Source organism: Mustela nigripes, chromosome 2, assembly GCF_022355385.1.
Source record: "Mustela nigripes isolate SB6536 chromosome 2, MUSNIG.SB6536, whole genome shotgun sequence".
NCBI lineage: Eukaryota > Metazoa > Chordata > Mammalia > Carnivora > Mustelidae > Mustela > Mustela nigripes.
The window spans coordinates 214,205,482-214,223,040 of record NC_081558.1 but is presented as its reverse complement, the minus strand read 5'-3'; the positions used below and the strand labels follow the sequence as shown (position 1 = coordinate 214,223,040).

General features: G+C 47.2%; 1 protein-coding gene across 2 annotated transcripts in view; it reads left to right on the top strand.

Moving 5' to 3' along the window:
* Window positions 1-17,559, top strand: part of DSCAM (DS cell adhesion molecule) — a 750,559-nt gene that overhangs the window by 652,146 nt on the left and 80,854 nt on the right. For both annotated transcript variants that reach the window (XM_059392376.1, XM_059392375.1), the window contains exons 19-20: window positions 4,993-5,148; window positions 15,133-15,266. In XM_059392376.1, coding sequence (XP_059248359.1) covers window positions 4,993-5,148; window positions 15,133-15,266 — 290 coding nt within the window. The remainder of the gene's footprint in view (window positions 1-4,992; window positions 5,149-15,132; window positions 15,267-17,559) is intronic.

Below are 17,559 nucleotides of genomic sequence, written 5' to 3'. Positions count from 1 at the left end.
GGGGCTGCTCTGCCAAGCTGGTGGCTGTGCCCACCCCATGAACAGAACACACAGGGCCTCAGAGGCTGCAGGGGGAGCTAATATTGGTGCCAGAATAAAGGAATGAAGGCACTTGGCTAAATAAGAACCACTTGCTAAAAAAAGAGCAGTTTGGGGAGGCGTAGTTCCTTATGTCTATGCCAGACCTGCTTCTCGGGGCTGAGGACCAGAGCTGGTTCCTCCTGCTGTTGGGCATAACACCTCACACAGCACCCAGCCCTAGAGCCCTTCTGTAAAGATTCACCTGCTTGACCCAAGGCAGAGGTGCTCGCTGAGCATCTCCTCTGTATGGGTTCCTGGAAGGCCGAGTCTCCCATATTGGATGTTCCAAACCAGTGAGCCGGGGACAATCCAGGGAGCATGGAGCCCAGTAACGCTCAGCCAGCCCCAGAGACGGACAGATCGACACAGATGACTCTGCAGCAACTTCCCCCTCTCGTGACTCAAGAAAAGCTTTTAAAAATCCCATAACGTAAAGTGCAGAGCAGTGACATGTGTACAAGTATCCATCTTATAGACACACTGCCGTATGATACAATCGTGGGTACTTGTGCCCATCCTCGTCCAGAATGAGACGGAACGAAGTGCGTTTGCACACCCACCTGGAGGCAGTGTGGCACTGAGACGGTTCTGTTGTTGCTCCTGTTGGAAGTATTCCCAGGATCCGGGAAAAACGGCTCCTCGTCCGTGTCATCCACGTTTCCCTCATCACTCATACCGTCGGTCGGCACCTCAGCTCCACGAAGGCTGATGTGGTTAATACGGTTCTTTTGGCTTGATGCTTCTAAAGCTTGAAAAACGTGAATATTCAAAAACATGAAAGTCTTTAAATAAAGACTGCTTGGAAATGCCTACAGTTCCTAGAGATGCTTTTGCTCACTGTATTAAGATCAAAGTGGTGTGCTTAATGCCTAATGTAAGAGTTCTACCCTTAATCTCCAGAAGATGAGAAGGAAACCCTTAGAGACGTAAACCTGCTACGAACACTCTCTCTTCACCTGCTACTTGGAAGAGGTGACATGTATGAGTTAGCAGGTAATTCCATGAGATTATTGGATGCTTCCACAGACACTCCTCAGGCTGCTGCCCCGAGGTCCCCACAGATGGAAAACATGTGACCATGTAAAGCGCCGGACCCACTAACCCCAAGAAAACACCACACACACACTCTCACACTCACACTCACATTCACACACACTCAGACACACACTCCCTCATACAGACTCCCACACAACCCTCACATACACACATCCACTCACACTCAAAGGTATACACTCACAGGCACGCTCACAGACTCACACAATCCTCACACATTTATCTACTCATGCTCACAGACACCCACGCTCAGGTCCACACACGACCCTCACACATACATCCTCTCACACAGATGCACACTCACAGGCACGCACACAACCTTCACACATACATCTGTTCACGCTCACTCACAGACTCACAACCCTCACTCATTCCTCTACTTACATTCACAAACACACACAGGCACACATTCACAGACTCACACTCAACACTTACACATACATCCTCTCACACAGACACAGATTCACAGGCACACACGCTGACAGACTTACACATTAATACCCACACATACATCCCATCACACTCACAGACTCACACACAACACCCACACATACATCTGTTCACACTCAAGACACTCACAACTCACACACAACACTCACATACATCCTCTCACACAGACGCACACAGGTACACTCAGACTGGGAGACACAGATTGTTACTACCGCTGATTAGCAGTTGCCTCAAATACAATACGGGAAGGCGTTTTATTGTTAGTGTGGTCGGATAATAGCGGTGAGTACATGTGACAGGAGAGGCGAACCGTGCCGTAAGCTGGTGAAACTTCGGAGTGTTATCATGATCTGAAAGTTCGATACTTTTCAAGACGTGACAAGGCCATTCATCTGCAGTTGCTAGAAAAGCTGCACGCTTTGAAGTCCCATCTCCATCTGCGTCTGAACTCTGTCATTTCGTCTGCGATTGCCCGAGACAGCACGGTGCTTCTGAGGCAAGGCGGCATTTGTGCCGACCGGATGTTTGCTTCCGTAACGGCTCGGTTGGCGGTACTTCAGAAATGTCATTTCCACCCCTGCTTTTTTGCCTTGAGACTCTTGGAGTAGGAGGGAGGGTATGAATACATAAAACAATTTGTTTTAAAACAGCTAAAAATTTTTATAGTAGAAATAATATGTCTAAATGTATTTTATTTATTCATCTCATATTATTTTATTCATGATTTCAGCAGAATGTTACCCTTTAGTTCCTGGGTTTTGTTTTTTTTCTTTTTTCTTTTTAATAACCCCATGGAGTCTGTCAGAAGTAGATGATAGAAATCCTGCTTAAACCATAAAAAAGAACAAAAGCTTGAAAAAATGACAAATGAAGCATGCTGATTTGATTGGGCTTTTTGTCATGATTTCCCTTTCTATTTTCTCCGCATCTCCTAAGCATCAAGCACCTGCCAGTCAGCAAAACACCCAGTGTGCCACCCGGACCGTGTCGTGAACCTCTTGGGGGCCATCTTGAATGAGGATTCTGAATAAATCATTTCGTCAAAGCAATATGAACCCCAAGACAAGTAAACATCCAAGTGTTAACTCTAATCCACATTGCGCTTCATGAGTAGATGGAATTTTTCTGCTTCAGTTGTTTCTTTCTTTAAAAAGATGGGGAGCGCCGACTTCCCCTTGTCCCTTGGGCCCTCCCCCTCCCCATCACGGCGTCTTACCCAGGAGTGGCCCTGATGCATCCGTGCCACCTTCTCCTGCAACCAGCAGGGAGACAGCCCGGGCCCTTCTTAAAGATGAAAACTTAAATACAAATGCAAAAACCCGAAGTCCCCAGAGGTCGGTGACATAGACAAGGTCTCATAGCGAGCTGCGGGCCTGCAGCTCTGTGGAACCGTGTGTGAGAGAGAGAGATCCATCTTTGGCACAGTGTGGAAGTTCCTAATCTGAAAAGGTCTTGATGAGACTACACTTACATTTTTCCCATTAGCTTTTGGGTTTTTTCTTTATCCTCATCCACTTGACCCATATTAGATCCATTCAGGAAAACAAGCATCTTAAGTGAATAATAGAACACAAGGCGCGTTCTGGTGGCCACCAGCGGACCCTCCCTTCCGAGGGGAGGCTTCCTGACCCATCAGGCCTAACGGCTGTCCACTCTCTGAATGTGCAGCGACCCCACACATGAGCAAACATCCTCTCACTCTCGAAAGCCATCTCTTGAGGCTTCCAGATTGTGGTCCCGAATAGTGTTCACCCTGCTGGCCTCCCCAGGAGACCCCAGGCCAAAGGCACCTTCTGGGGACTCCCTTCCTTGCTCACTGTCCCCCAGCACAGAGTCTGGCCAAAGGACTGGCCCAGGATCTGCTCAAGGTGGTGACGGGCCCTGGGCTTACCCTCAAGCCTGCAGCTGAGTCTATGACCTACCTTGCCTCCCATGCCCCTTCCCCCGCACCCCGCATCCCACCCAGGGGTCCTGGCAGGTGTATGACAAGCCTGGGCCACTCCAGTTCTTTTTGAGCTTCAACTTTTCGCCTATGTCCAGCTCTGATGAAAACCAAAAAGACAAAAAAGACATTCTGGAGTCGTCACTAACAACAACAAAACAAGAACAACAACAACAAAAAAAACCCATGTTGTTAATTAATAAGCAGCCATCTGTGTGACATGCCGGAAGGACAGGAGGACTGAAAGACAGAGGACAGGAAGAGAAAGCTCGTTTAATCTGGCCAGTGTGACAGTTTCACCAAGTGACCACAGCAGAACGCTGAGACCGTGACCCATGAACATGAGGCCATGCACTGTGGTTCCACGGCCGATGGTCTTGGCCACTCTGCTAAACACCATGACCTGAGGCAGGGCACTGACCCTGCCCCTGCCTTGGTTTCCCTACCTGTAACCTGAAAGGGTCGTGAAGATAATAGGATTGGTGCACGGGTTAAATAGGTTAGCTTTGAACCCAGAACGATGCTGACCCATAAGTGAGTCTGCAGGGATGGCGGCTGTCATCGCCAAGGCAAGAGGGAGAGGAGCCGGCAGACAGCCCTGCAAGCGGCCGTATGCACAGGTGACCTTCGCAACAGCCAGCCACCCAGCGAGGCTGGTTCCCACCCGTCCTCTTAGTAACTGGGCACACAGGCTCGCAGGCAGGGCCAGTACACTGCGGAGGGTCCTGTGTGGGGGTGAGCAGTCCTCAGCCCTCTCTCTCCTGCTCCAAGTGCTCTGTAGGTGGCTCATTGCAAAATCCAGAACACCCATGGAGCTCTCTAACACATCATTGTAGTTTTTCTCAAATTGTCCTGTCTAATATGTCTGAGATGGGAGAGCATAACATTCCACCTTTGAATACAATGAGCTGATCCCATTCCAGGAGATGAAGCATTTTTAGCTAATGCCACGTTTCTGACACATAAGTGTGTCACTTCAGCAGGGAGGCTGGGGGTGGGGGTGGTTCACTCCAGGTAAGAGGAGCAGCTGGCAGTTCAAACATCTGAGAAGTTAGGTCCTTAAAAATGCATGACCGTAAGAGTTGAGTTTGTTTGCTTTATACACAAAAAACGAAATTCGACTTGCAGAAGTTTCTTAAGGAGCAATTAGAAATGTATGCACGGAGGGAGCCACATGCAGGCTCAGGCTCCGCGGGTCCGTTGTGGGGGACGCGCTTGACTGGCTGCTGGGGGATGCTGGGCTCTGGCCGCGGGCACTGGGCTCTAACGCTTCACCTGGAGTGAGTCACTGTGTTTTCCTGAATGACGATCCGCCCTGAGTCCTGGGCAGTCCCATGTGGATGAGGCTGGGCACAGCCCCTCAGAGGGATTTCAGTGGGTGGCAGCTGGAGGGCGAGCCCCAGGGCTGGACAGCACGCCCAGTGAGCCCACCGCTAGTCACCAGGTCGTGTTCTCTTGTCCTCCAGAGCTGGGCGAGATTAAAAACGTCACCACGACGCAGCCTTCCCTGGAGCTGGACGGCCTGGAGAAGTACACCAACTACAGCATCCAAGTGCTGGCTTTCACCCGCGCCGGGGACGGCGTCAGAAGTGAGCAGATCTTCACCCGGACCAAAGAGGATGGTGAGAGATGGGGCCTGTGTGGGTGTGAGGGGACACCCGAGGCTCCCTGGGGTGACAGCATCCCGGGCAGGAGCTGGTGTTGAGAGGGCTGGTCCCAGAGCCTGACGTTCCTCCGTGGGCCTGTCCTTGACTTTGCTCTCGGCAAGCCCCCTGCCGCCCTCCCCGAATATGCCAGCACAGTCCAGACATCGCCGTCTTAAGTCACTGTTGTTCGATGCGTCCATCATTTCTCTCCCCTGGAACTTGTCATCTTTCTACAAACTGTGGGCTGGGTATTCTTTACACAAAAATGGTTTTTATCCCAGAGCTGCAAAACACGTTGCACCTGTTTTATATCCCATCCAGAGAATTTCCATTTGACTGGTCAACTCGTAGTGTAGGCTCAGATGATTTCCATCCTTCCCCTGGAAGATTATGTAACGGTCGAAGCCGTATTATTCTATGCCGGTTTTAGAACACTTTAGAATAAATCTCTAGTTTGAGAGTTTCTTATTAATTTTTTAATTAGTTAGAGAAATTCATAATGATTTAGCAAAATTTTAAATTACGGCTCCCTTTGGTTCAGGCCATTAATTCTTGCTGTTCCAATGTCTTGTCTTCAATGTAGACTTTGTTGTGTGACTCTTCCCCAAACCTGCAAAAATGATATGGCAAGTGGGTTTTGTTTTTGTGTTGGGGGGGGGGCTTTTTGCATTATTTTAAGGGAAACTCTGAGATACCATCTCTGAGCCTATTTAAAATGTAAAGTTCTGATAAACACAGCAATAGTGAGAAAAAGCCATCTCCACCTTAAGTAAGGAAGAAGCAACTCTGTCAGACGATACCCATGTGGGACTCCCCAGATCAGAGCCCAGAACAGTCCCAGAGACAGGGTGGCAATGAGACACCAGTATCCTAAAATTCAGTACAGATTTTGGCTCTACAACTTTGTCTTCTTTCCAGGACTCTGCTCCCAGGAAGCTGGGCAGAGTGTAGTAGGGGACATGACCTCCCATTGGCAGGCTAGATGCTTATGCACCCTCCTATTCTATGTGGAATCCCAAACACATTGGTTTCCCACAAGTCCATCCAGGGAAAGCAAGGCAGGGGACTCAGGCTCTGAGGTCCAGATCACTCCTTCTTCAGCCTTTCTGCCCCCTTACAAAGCTTCTCTGACACCAGCAGCCTACCATACCCCATCTTACTCTCAGCCATCACCTGTGCAGGCCCAGCCTTACTCCCGCAACCTGTCCCATCCATCTACCCTCGCCCAGTCTTCTCACCATCTCTGGAGTCCTTCTTGCTTCACCGGGGATGCACAAAAATTAGCATCATGACCTTTAGCTTGTCCAGAACACCCAGGTAATGTTTTCCCAGGAATGTGCAGGTATCAACCAATTCTGCTCAAAGGAACTGGATTATTTAGGGAAATCTTAGGGCAAAACGAAATGCCATTAGGAAGTTACACATTAACGGAGAGATCTACAAAGCTATGTCCTAAGTGGAGGTGGTCATAACTTAGTTTTTTAAAAATGCGGTAGACACGAGAGTTTGTACTCATCCTTTCTGATGGAGGCATAATACTCCATAGTATATATGGACGGGACTGGAGGAGATTATGCTGAGAGAAATAAGTGAAGCAGAGAGAGTCAATTATCATACAGCTCTACCTACTTGTGGAGCATACGGAATAACACAGAGAACATGGGGAGATGGAGAGGAGAAGGGAGTTGGAGGCAATTGGAGGGGGAGACGAACCATGAGAGACCGTGGACTCTGAGGAACTAGCTGAAGGTTTTGGAGGAGAGAGGGGTAGGAGGTTGGGTGAGCCTGGTGGTGGGTATTGTGGAGGGCACGTATTGCATGGAGAACTAGATGTGGTACGTAAATAATGAATTCTAGAACACTGAAAAGAAACTTTAAAAAGCAAAAGATATATATTTTATATAAGAAATAAAAACATTCATTTGTTAAGACAAAAGAAAATGCAATAGACAAGAAGCTGTGTCTAGATGTCGGCTGTCACTTGTCCATGGGACTTGGGGCACCTCACCTACCCCCTGAACTGAACCCGTGTACAACATTGCCATTATGATCACTCTGCACAGAGTTAAGACAGAGAAAGTCAAGTGATGTGTGCAAACAGCTAGCTTGACACGTAGTGGGCTGGTTCCTGACACTGGATGTTTGATTATTTGATCCCCACTCATTCAGAGCAGGGGTGACACATTCTTTTGCATTGCTAAGCAATAACATGAATGTCATGGGAATCATCACTTAAAGACCAAATTGACTAGCAACATGAATTTTGACACCTGCATTTTTCAGAAGAATGTATGGAAATCCACGAAGAAGGGAAGGCTCCCCCACGGCGTATTGACTGCTGACTCTGGATCATCTTTAATTAATCCTCTACTTTTAGGAATCATGGGGTTCTCACAAAAAGATTGGCCCTGACACCTAAGGTCTAATTTATCAATCAATTATTCTCTGCTTTTGTATCCCATGCGATGGCGTATGGAGACGCCATTGATGGTGAAAGACCCTGCCTTGGGTCTAGCCGTTCCCCCAGGAAGGAGGTGGAGAATCCCACGCGTGCTGGTGTGTGTCACAAGAGCAATGTGAGGAAAACTGGCATAACAGTCAGCTTCTCTCCCCCAGACACACATGAAAACTTCACGACTTGGAGAGGGTGAAGACTTGTGCCAGCCACCTTTATAAACTCAATACCTTACAGAAATAGGCATTTGAGCAGTTTATAAAAATGAAAGCAATTTTGTGTCTAATTGAAAGAAGGGGCAAGGCTAATTATCAGAGAAGGAATGCTTAGTCAAATTGAGAATATAGATCCTATTTAAATTTCTGCTACAAAATCGTAGAGTTTGGAAAGTTTGAATTAACCTGCCAGTTTCAATTAAAATGATGTAAGGTTGTGGATAAACTTCAAGTAAAATAACAATTTACAACATTCGTTAAGTTCTTCCTCAGTAAGGCACTAGTCCAGGCATGGGAGAAGTTTCAGTGTTTATTGATATTCTCATGGGGAAAGAAATATTAGTGCACTGACACCAAACATTCAGTTTGGTCCTCTGTGCCCTATACATTTCTTAAACAAGGTCCCTAAACCCCCAGTGTCAGGAAGCCCAGGGCTTAAGTTGTGTTCTTATGTCACTGATCATCTTAGGAAGGAAAGATGCATATCGCTTGCATATAAAGTGTACAAAAATAGAATAAGGTGGTAACTAACAATAGATAAGATAAATAAGTCAAATCAAAAATTAAAACATTTTTTTAAAAGTTTACTTCTGCCAGGGATAATTCTGTTTACTCAGAGAACAAGTTACCTTTGCCTTAAGAAGTTTCATGGCTTCCATAAAGATTGCTGGGCCAGGAGACAGATTCATAAATCTGTGGACAAATTCTTGGGTCTATAAGCATACTCTTAGGCTCACAGACATGGCCTCAGTTGGGTCTGTGGACATATTTTCAGGGTCCGTGAGAACTGCTCAGGCTTCAGATTCCTTTCCCAGGACTGTTCTATCCATCAGAACTTGTACCTCCTTTATTATTCTGCAAGAATGCAAAAGAATTCTGATCTGGCTTGCTTTTTTTTTTTTTTAACACAAGACAGCTAATTCTGAATTCTAAAGGGTTTGTGAAATCCTAATACCGTTTTATTTGCTGAGACTATAATCTGAGCAAAGCCGTGGGGAAAGAGAACACAAACAAAACACAATCTATTAATTTTCCAATTGTTATTTTTATTCTGCAGGCATAAGGTACTTACAGCGCAGATCCTTTTCTGCAAAAGTAAACATTGTATATGTATAAATAGAGATGGTTGTGTTTAAGTTCAAATATTTGCTGAGTACATTACTAATGCACATAACTCTGTAAATCATTTTATATGGGAAGAAGGCCATCGGGAGGTACGGTAGGGATCTGGGCTCCCCGCCCCATGCTTCCCACTCTCCTTGCAGGAAGGGTGGTGCATGGAAAACGGAGCTAAGAGCAAGTGAAGAGTCAACAGGCATCAGGCTCTCTCTGAACCCTTGGAGCCCCCAGATCTTGAGCCATACATTCTCCTGAAGGCATGGGTCATCTGTTCTCGGGTGATTGTGTGATCACACCTTGCTGTGCCTGAAAAGCAGTGGACTCTGAGTGTCTCTTTGCCTGACCACCTGAAGTGCCATTCCTGCATGAACAGATACTGAGCACATAGCAGTGCTGGGCTCCGTGTGCAGTAGGTGCCCCGAGAACACAACAGAGCAGGGTGTCCCAGGAGGCCTCCCCCACGCAGATTTCGAGTTCCCTGCACTGCAGCGATAACCAGGCAATGTCCCAGAGGTGCCCCGTGGGGAGTGCCCCACGGCCCACTCTCATGTAAGAAGGGCCACTCACGTCCACCTGTGCTTGCGTATTGGCTCCCCCCACAATGCCACTGTGAAAGGACTGGTCTCCTTTAAAGAATGTGTAGACAATACAGCTCTTATAAGAGCAGAGGCCAGGAACAGCAGCATCTTGTGGAAATGAGACTAGAAAAGAGACGTGTGCGTGGCATGACCGTGATGGCTGTCATGGATGACAGTCTGCACTTGGCTCGGGGGGAACTCGGCAGCACTGGGCTCAGGTGGGTCTGGCTGCCATGATAGATCACATAAACACAGGCTCACATGCACATGCAGACACCACCTGTGACACACACACACACACACACACACACACACACACACTCCCTGCCTCTGCCTGATCACCAAGGCCAGAGAAGTGATCATGACAATAAAGAAGTTGGCTGAAGCATCTGTGTTCGTAGTCAGACTTATACTTCAAATCACAACAGTATTTTTTCAAAGCACTGGCTTTGACATTTTACATTAAAACACATCATCAGGGGCCTTAACTGTACGGACTCACTTTTTATGCTAACAGATCACCTCAAATTTAGCACCTTAAAATAACACAACTTTATTATCTCACCATTTCCATGGGTTAGGGGTCCAGGTCCAGGTCAATTGGGTCCCCTGCTCAGGGTCTCACAGGCTGAAGTCAAGGTGTTGGTTGGGGCTAGGGGCTCACCTGAGGTCAGGTCCTCTCCCAAGCTCACTGGATGTTGGCAGGGTTGGGCTTCTTGTGTGTGGGGGACTGGTACCATCAATTCAGTGCCCAGAGGCCACCTTTTGTTCCCTGTCACATAGGCCCTCCCCAGAGGGGCAGTTTGCTTCTTCAAGACCCATGGGAGTGTATCACTACTGCTTCAAATCTCTCTGAGTTCTTCAGTCTCTGACCTCTAGACCCTCTTGTAAGAGAATTCTCTGATTAGGTCAGGCCCACCCAGAATACTCTCCTCTTGTTTAACTTGAAGTCAGCTGATTAGGACATTAATTATATCTGCAAAATCCCTTCACTTTTGTCACATAACATAATCTGATCACAGGAATAACCCATCCATCATAGTGACAGTTACCACCCACATACAATAGGAAGGAATTTTACAGGCATGTTTATCAGAGGAAGAGAATCTTGGGTACCATCTTAAAATTCTTCCTACCACACTGTAGTCGATGAAATCATTTTTCTATTCACTTTGAAAGTCTGCGTTGAAGTTAAGTATGTTCCAGACTCAGACACTGGAGATACAGTAGAAAACAGGATGGGCCAGGTAGGGCTTGCAGGTTGCTGGAGGAGATTTGAGTGGATCCTGACATGTTCCACAGGGAAGGGTCTTCAGAGATAGCCTGGGAGCCCTGAATGCATCTAGGCTCATGGTCAGAGAAGGTTTTCTCAAGGAAGTAATATTTAGTAGAAACTGCTGGATGCATAAGAGTTGCCAAGGAAAAGAAGAAGAGTAGGAAAAGATTCTAAACAGAAGGAACCTAAGACCCCAGATCAACCTGTGTCAAGGTCCTGGGGTGGGACAAGCATACCACTTCCAGGGACCTAAACAGTGGTCTGATACTGCAGAACGCTAAGCCAGGAGGAGAGCCAGTGACTAACCATGTCCACGTGAAGGTCTCAAGGGTTCCCTAACCTTCCACATCCTGCGGGGGATGGTAGGCGAGGAGATTCTAGGTTCTGGCTTTTGCAACTGTGAAGTGGCACATCGCTGTGCCATCTCCTGCCATGGGTACAGGAGGAGAGGAGATTTGGAAAGGGAGATGGTGATCCCAGTTTGGGACATGATAGGTCTAAGGTGCCTGTGAATCTGAGTGGAGATCTCCGTGGGGATTGACTATGTGAGCTGTAAGAGCTTCTGGAATGCAGCAGGGAGGCATAGGCAAATCAGGAGAACACAGGAGAGAGGTTCTCTGGAGCAGCATTCTTTACTGAAGAGCAGATTAACAAAATGTAACTTGATGACTAAGAATGTTTTAAGAAAATATGTCCCAGACAGACCATCCTACACCATCTGTTTTCTGTAACTCTCAACATCTGGTGTTTATAGTTCCACACTGGGTCACATCCTAGTAAAGGCTGGGATCCTTTAGTGATGTGCAACATAAGGAAATGAAGATTGTCCTTACAAATGATCACTAGGATTTATTTGGTGTCTTCTGTATGCAAAACTCCATATAAATTCTTTAGAGGCAGTATCTCTCATAATCCTAGCACTAAAACTGTAAATAGGTACAATTGTTGTTCCAACTTCATAGATGAGGAGACTAAGGTTTGTTGGAGAAATTGATGAATTTGGCCAGGACAGAGAACTAAGAGGTAGAACTGAACAGAAGCCCTCAGGGAGAATGCAGCATTCACACCTTCCTGCACAGTGATATAAAATTGTTTTGTGTAAAATTCTAACAACCCTAGAAGGAAAGGTTACACAAGACAGATCATACATCAGTGTATGAGGAGTCAGATGGGGATTTACACAGTAAACGCAGTGAAAACCCTTTGAATGATATAATCAAGACGAGTTAATGGAAATAATCAAAGAAAGCAAAGAGTCACTAAGGTTTACAGTGACCAAGAGACATACTTTAAGGTACATTTAATGTACATTTATTTTAACTTATCCAAATAGAAATTTATTCTCTATTTATTCCTTTTTAAAAAATTTTTATTTATTTTTTAAATTTCTTTTCAGTGTTCCAGAATTCATTGTTTATGTACCACACCCAGTGCTCCATGCAATACATGCCCTCCATAGTACCTACCACCAGGCTCACCCAACCTCCCAAACCCCACCCCTCCAAAGCCCTCAGATTGTCTTTGCTCATTCTTTCATTAAATAACATGGTCTCATTTCTTTAAGTTTTGGGTGAAGAGATCTCTACGTCATCAGTTCCATGACTGTTTCCAGCGTGGATCACCTGCCATTTCTGGCTTAGGCTTCCTGAGAGTGGAGTAAAGCATGCCGCCGTGCACCAACAATCTCTCTGCTACACTTTTTTTAACCAGTTCATCTTGATTTTCACTATATGTATCATTTTTCTCAGTGATCTTGGCCCCAAACTTGCCAAACCTTCTTTTTTTTTTTTAAGGATTTTTTTTTTTTTTTTATTTGACAGAGGGAGAGAGAGCACAACCAGGTAGAGGGAGAGGAAGAATCAGGCCTCCCACTGAGCAAGGAGCCCAATGTAGGACTCTATCCCAGGACCCTGGGATCATGACCTAAGCAGAAAGCAGACGCTTAATGACTGGGCCACCCAGGTGCACCCAAACCTTCTTTTTTTTTAACTTACCATTGAGAAAGCTTTTCCAAAGAAGTCCTATTAATTGTCACGGAAATGGCTTTCTTTGGCACTCACATTTCATTGGTTTACATACTGAATTAAACCGCGTTACCATGATGAGAGTAATTGTCACAAACAAGGTGGAAATAAGCATGACTGACTTTTTGCTAAGCAGCCTCCCGTGGTTGCTGCCCAAGCACTTGGACTTCTAGAAGGAAGCTGGCAGGGGTAGTGCTGGGCATGGCAAACCCCAGCAAGGTGGTGGCTTTGCAGAAGGAATGGAGAGTGTTGGTGAATCTGGGGCATCCACTAGGATGAAAAAGTCAAGAAAGTGTGCACTCTATCCTTGGTGTTCAGGAGGAGCCCTTGTGGTTCTGATCCAGGTTGCAGGCGGGTGGATGTCTTGGCTGTTACCCTCACCAATAGGAAGCCTGAGCACAAATGCCCTCCCTACTCAGGACAACAGTGCCTTGTTCCTAAGGATTTAGTAATTTGAGTGTCATCACTTACACGTGTCCCCTTTTCTAGACCTCTGCCATCAGCAGGGCTTGCCAAAAACTGCTCCTGAAATTTCGTATTTTTAAGTGGTGACGATGTTCAACCCAAGTTAGCTCTCACTGTGTTCACTGGTTTTGTTGTTATGACTTGGAAGAGTTGAGATGCCCATCGTGAGACACACATTCAACTCCAGAAATGTTTACCAAGCAGTCATCTTGTTACTGCAGCAGGAAGAGACTCAAAGACTCCTCCAAGGGCTCACAAGGGACGTATGTTGGTTGGAATTTAAACACTGCTATCAAGGTGGGAACCACTCTCCACGTGGATATTCAGGCCAGTGAAGAACAAAACAAGATCTTCAAGGCTTATCTAGTAGCAACATTAATGCCCTTTCCCCCTCCCCCTATAGTCCGCCTACCTCACTGCATCCTCCCTCTTCAATCTGGAAAACAGAACGATGGGGGGAGGGTACAGGCATTCAAGCTTGCTCCCAAATTATGCTTAATATTGTTAACACCATATCCTGCCTTCTCAGATGGGTTACAGAAGAGTGTGTGTTGTCTACGCAAACTGGGAATCTCCGACACAAAAGTCTATCCTCATCAAAAGTATTTCTATGCCTTCCTCAGCCCAAAAGGATGCCATTACCAAGTGTATGGGGCAAGGAATAGTGGTCCGTGATGACTGTGGAAGTTTGTCCTCATGTCTCTCTAACTCGGGAGGCAAGATGTACATCCCCAGCCCGTTCAAGGCCAAACTCTGTAGTAGCACAAGAAGTTAAATTACCCAGCTGTTCAGAGGCAGGACATCACAAGGGGCTACAATGGGGAGGGATGGCTCCTGGGAAGACAGGGTCTTCAACCAAACGTATGAGATCTGTGGAAGACGTGGTTATTCGTGGCACTTGTTAAAGAGTGGCAAGGCAGACTTTATTCAGGGGAACCGCTGTGAGGTATACGTGTGAGGATCACCTTAGTGGTGATTCCTGGTAGGAGAAAGAGACTGGGCTCAACTTCAAATGCAAATGACGGGGGGAATTTACAGCCAAGAGATGGAGGGAAGAAGTAGGGTCTCTGGGTGGAAAATTATGGACAGGAGATGAGGGGCATTCTGACTAGATGGACCGAGCAGGGGTTTTGCTGAAGGCATGTGAGGATGATCAGGTATTACCTGGGGTATGGTAGAGAATGAAGATGTTGATTGTGTATCAAGAGTGATCAATTATTGAGGGGATTCTGGCTGAACTGACTTAACAGAATTCTTTTTAAAGTTGGGCAGAGGACAGAGCTAGTGGGGCTCACCTATCTCTCATCTGAGAGAGACTGTCAGTGCCTAGGGCTGCTGGAACAGAGTACCACAGACAGGGGGCTTCAACAACAGAGATGCATTGTCTCACAGTTTGGAGGCCAGAAGTCCAAAATCAAGGCATGAGCCAGGTTGGTTCCCTCGAGGGCTGTGAGGCAGAGTCTGTTGCAGACTTCTTGGCTTGTTGATGCCCAACTTCTTCCTCTGTCATCGTTTTATCTTTGTGTCCACATTTCCCTTTTTTCCATAAGGATCCCAGTCCTACTAGGTGAGGGCCACCTAAAGACCGCCATTTAACTAGATCATCTCTCAACAGACCCCTTCTCCAAATAAGGTCACAATCTGAGCTTCTGGGGTTGGGATTTACGCATGTGGATTCCGAGGGGACCCGGTGGAGCTCTGTCTCCTATCAGCACTGATCCTCGAAGAGTTGACCATGGGCCCAGCTGGAGCGAGGGTCTTATCAGGCAGCGTGGGGTGAGCGCCAGGGGAAGCCCCGTCACCGTGACTAAACGCACTGCTCTTCTAGTTCCAGGTCCTCCTGCAGGAGTGAAGGCAGCCGCGGCCTCAGCCTCCATGGTGTTTGTGTCCTGGCTTCCCCCTCTCAAGCTGAACGGCATCATCCGGAAGTACACCGTGTTCTGCTCCCACCCCTACCCCACAGTAAGTTGGTAAATAACCAAGTGCCTTTCCAGCACCTTCCAGAAATGAGCTGCGAGGGCTCCCTGGGGACAGTTCCGTTCCTTTGTTTCCACCTACTTAGGTCTTCCAGGGGTTTTATTCTTTCTCCCGTTGTCTCCATCACAAAGCAACTTCCTCATTTATGCCTGAATCATTATAAGGGACACAATTGTCTAGAATTATTGTTTATTTGGTGACTTCCCACAAAACTGCCAGCCGGCTTCTCAAAATCAAAACCCGAAGGTCTTAACTGTGCCTTAATTGATAGTCAGTGGACAGCACCTATTGATTTTGCTGTTGGGCTCGCCATTATGTGCACCCCAGGCCCCCGTGGGCTTCCCCCCTTCCCTCCGCCCTCCCTCCTGTGTTCCCACCTCCCACCCCTTCCTCCTGCCAAGCCCCATCCCCCACTGAAGGAGAGCGAGAAAGTCCCTCTTGTGTCAGACATGGGGGCCTCTGCTGAGGATCTGTGACCCTGACAATTACGTGGTCCGCCTCATTCACTGTGACAGAATTAAAAGTCAGGGTAATTAATGCTTCCCAGTGCTGTATTTATTTTCATTAATATTATCACTACCGAGTCATAATTATAGACCTAAGCTGTATTGCGGACCAGATACAAAAGCAGATCCAAATGGGAAATTTTAGAGAAAAGAAAGCCAAAGTGGGACAAAAATCTTGTGATATCTACATAGGAATATGTAGATATTTTCAGAGGTAGGCACCATGGCTGACCCCTCCTCCGCTGGGCCACACAACCTGACATGCACAGTCATTCAGGAAGCACTTGTGGAAGGAATACGCAAACTAACTTTGGTTTGTATTGTGGTAAAATTCCCTCACATACAACTTGCCATCTTCATCATTTCTGAGCGCCCAGGTCAGTGGCGTTAAGCACATTCACACTATCAGGAGACCGTCCCCACCGTTCACGTCCAGAACATTCTTATCTTCCCAAACTGAAACTCCGTGCCCCTGAACCACGAACTTCCCATGTCCTCTCCCGCCAGCACCGTCAGCCACCTCTCTGCTTTCTGTCTCTGTGAACCCGACAGCCCTTGTCTTTCTGCAACCGGCTCACCTCACTGAGCACTGTGTCCCCAAGGGTCATCATGCTGTAGCAGCTGTCAGGACTGCCTTCCTTTTTAAGGCTGACTCATATTCTCAAACTAATTTAATTAATTAATTCTCCAATTAAAATGATACATTTTCCAAAGTCTGGAGTCTGTCGGGAACCCCCAGGCCTTGGAGCACCCCAGAGAGTGAGTGTAACTAGCGGCGGTGAGATGGAGAGTGTGTGCTAAGCTCGCAGAGGCCCATGTCTCTGCTGGAGAACGCCGGTCAGCAGCAGCCCCTCTGGAGCTGAAGTAACAATCCACATGTAAATGGTCGAACATGGGCTCCAGGACTTTCTTGCGGGTTCCTTCTTTGGTTTCAAACATGCTGTTAATTCCCACCCCCACCTGCCATCCTACCCTCACAGCGCAGAGATGCTCACTAATCAGTGCTGCAAGGCAGCGCCCGGCAGTCGTGGTCTGCTACTCAGAGAGGCAGTTCACGGAGGACCCCTGCACAGACCCTGATTCTCTCCTCAGCCCCAACATAGAACTGTTCTTCCAAAGAGAGACAAAACTATTGCTAGAGTAAGCCGCACCTGCGTTCCACTTGAATCTGGAACGCTCCGTTATCTCTCTTTGCTTGTTCATCCATCTACTTCCTGTAGGACCCACACCTGCTGTTCTGAGTCCAACAGCCTAGAGAGAGAGCAGCAGGGTACCCAGAACACCAACAGCACCTCCCCACATCTGCTTTTTATCTCTACGCTAACAACCACACCTGGATCGTTTGCAGTTGGTGCAGACAGACCGATGCATGGGGGAGACAGTCCCACATGCGGATGCTGGGTGCCACGTTAGTCCTTGTCCTCCAGCCAATGAATTCCGCACCATAGACTAGCAAGAAGCCATGATCAAACTGTCCGCAGGGTGGAGAAGGAAGGGGTTTCCATGGTCTCTCCAAGCACAGGACATTGGAGTTCGACCACCCAGGACCTTCCCAACAAGACCCTTCCAAAAACGACCATCCTAAGATCCAACTAACCAGAAAAGATGGGAAGGAACAATCAGACTTTTCACCTATTTAGTATCTGACTGCCACGAGCTAGGTGTCTTTATGCTGCTTTTGACAATATTAAAGAGTACTATGGACCCAGAAATAGGACCGTTACGAGGTGCCTGTGGTCTTCCAGGCAGCAGCATGTAAGTTTTTGGAGGAA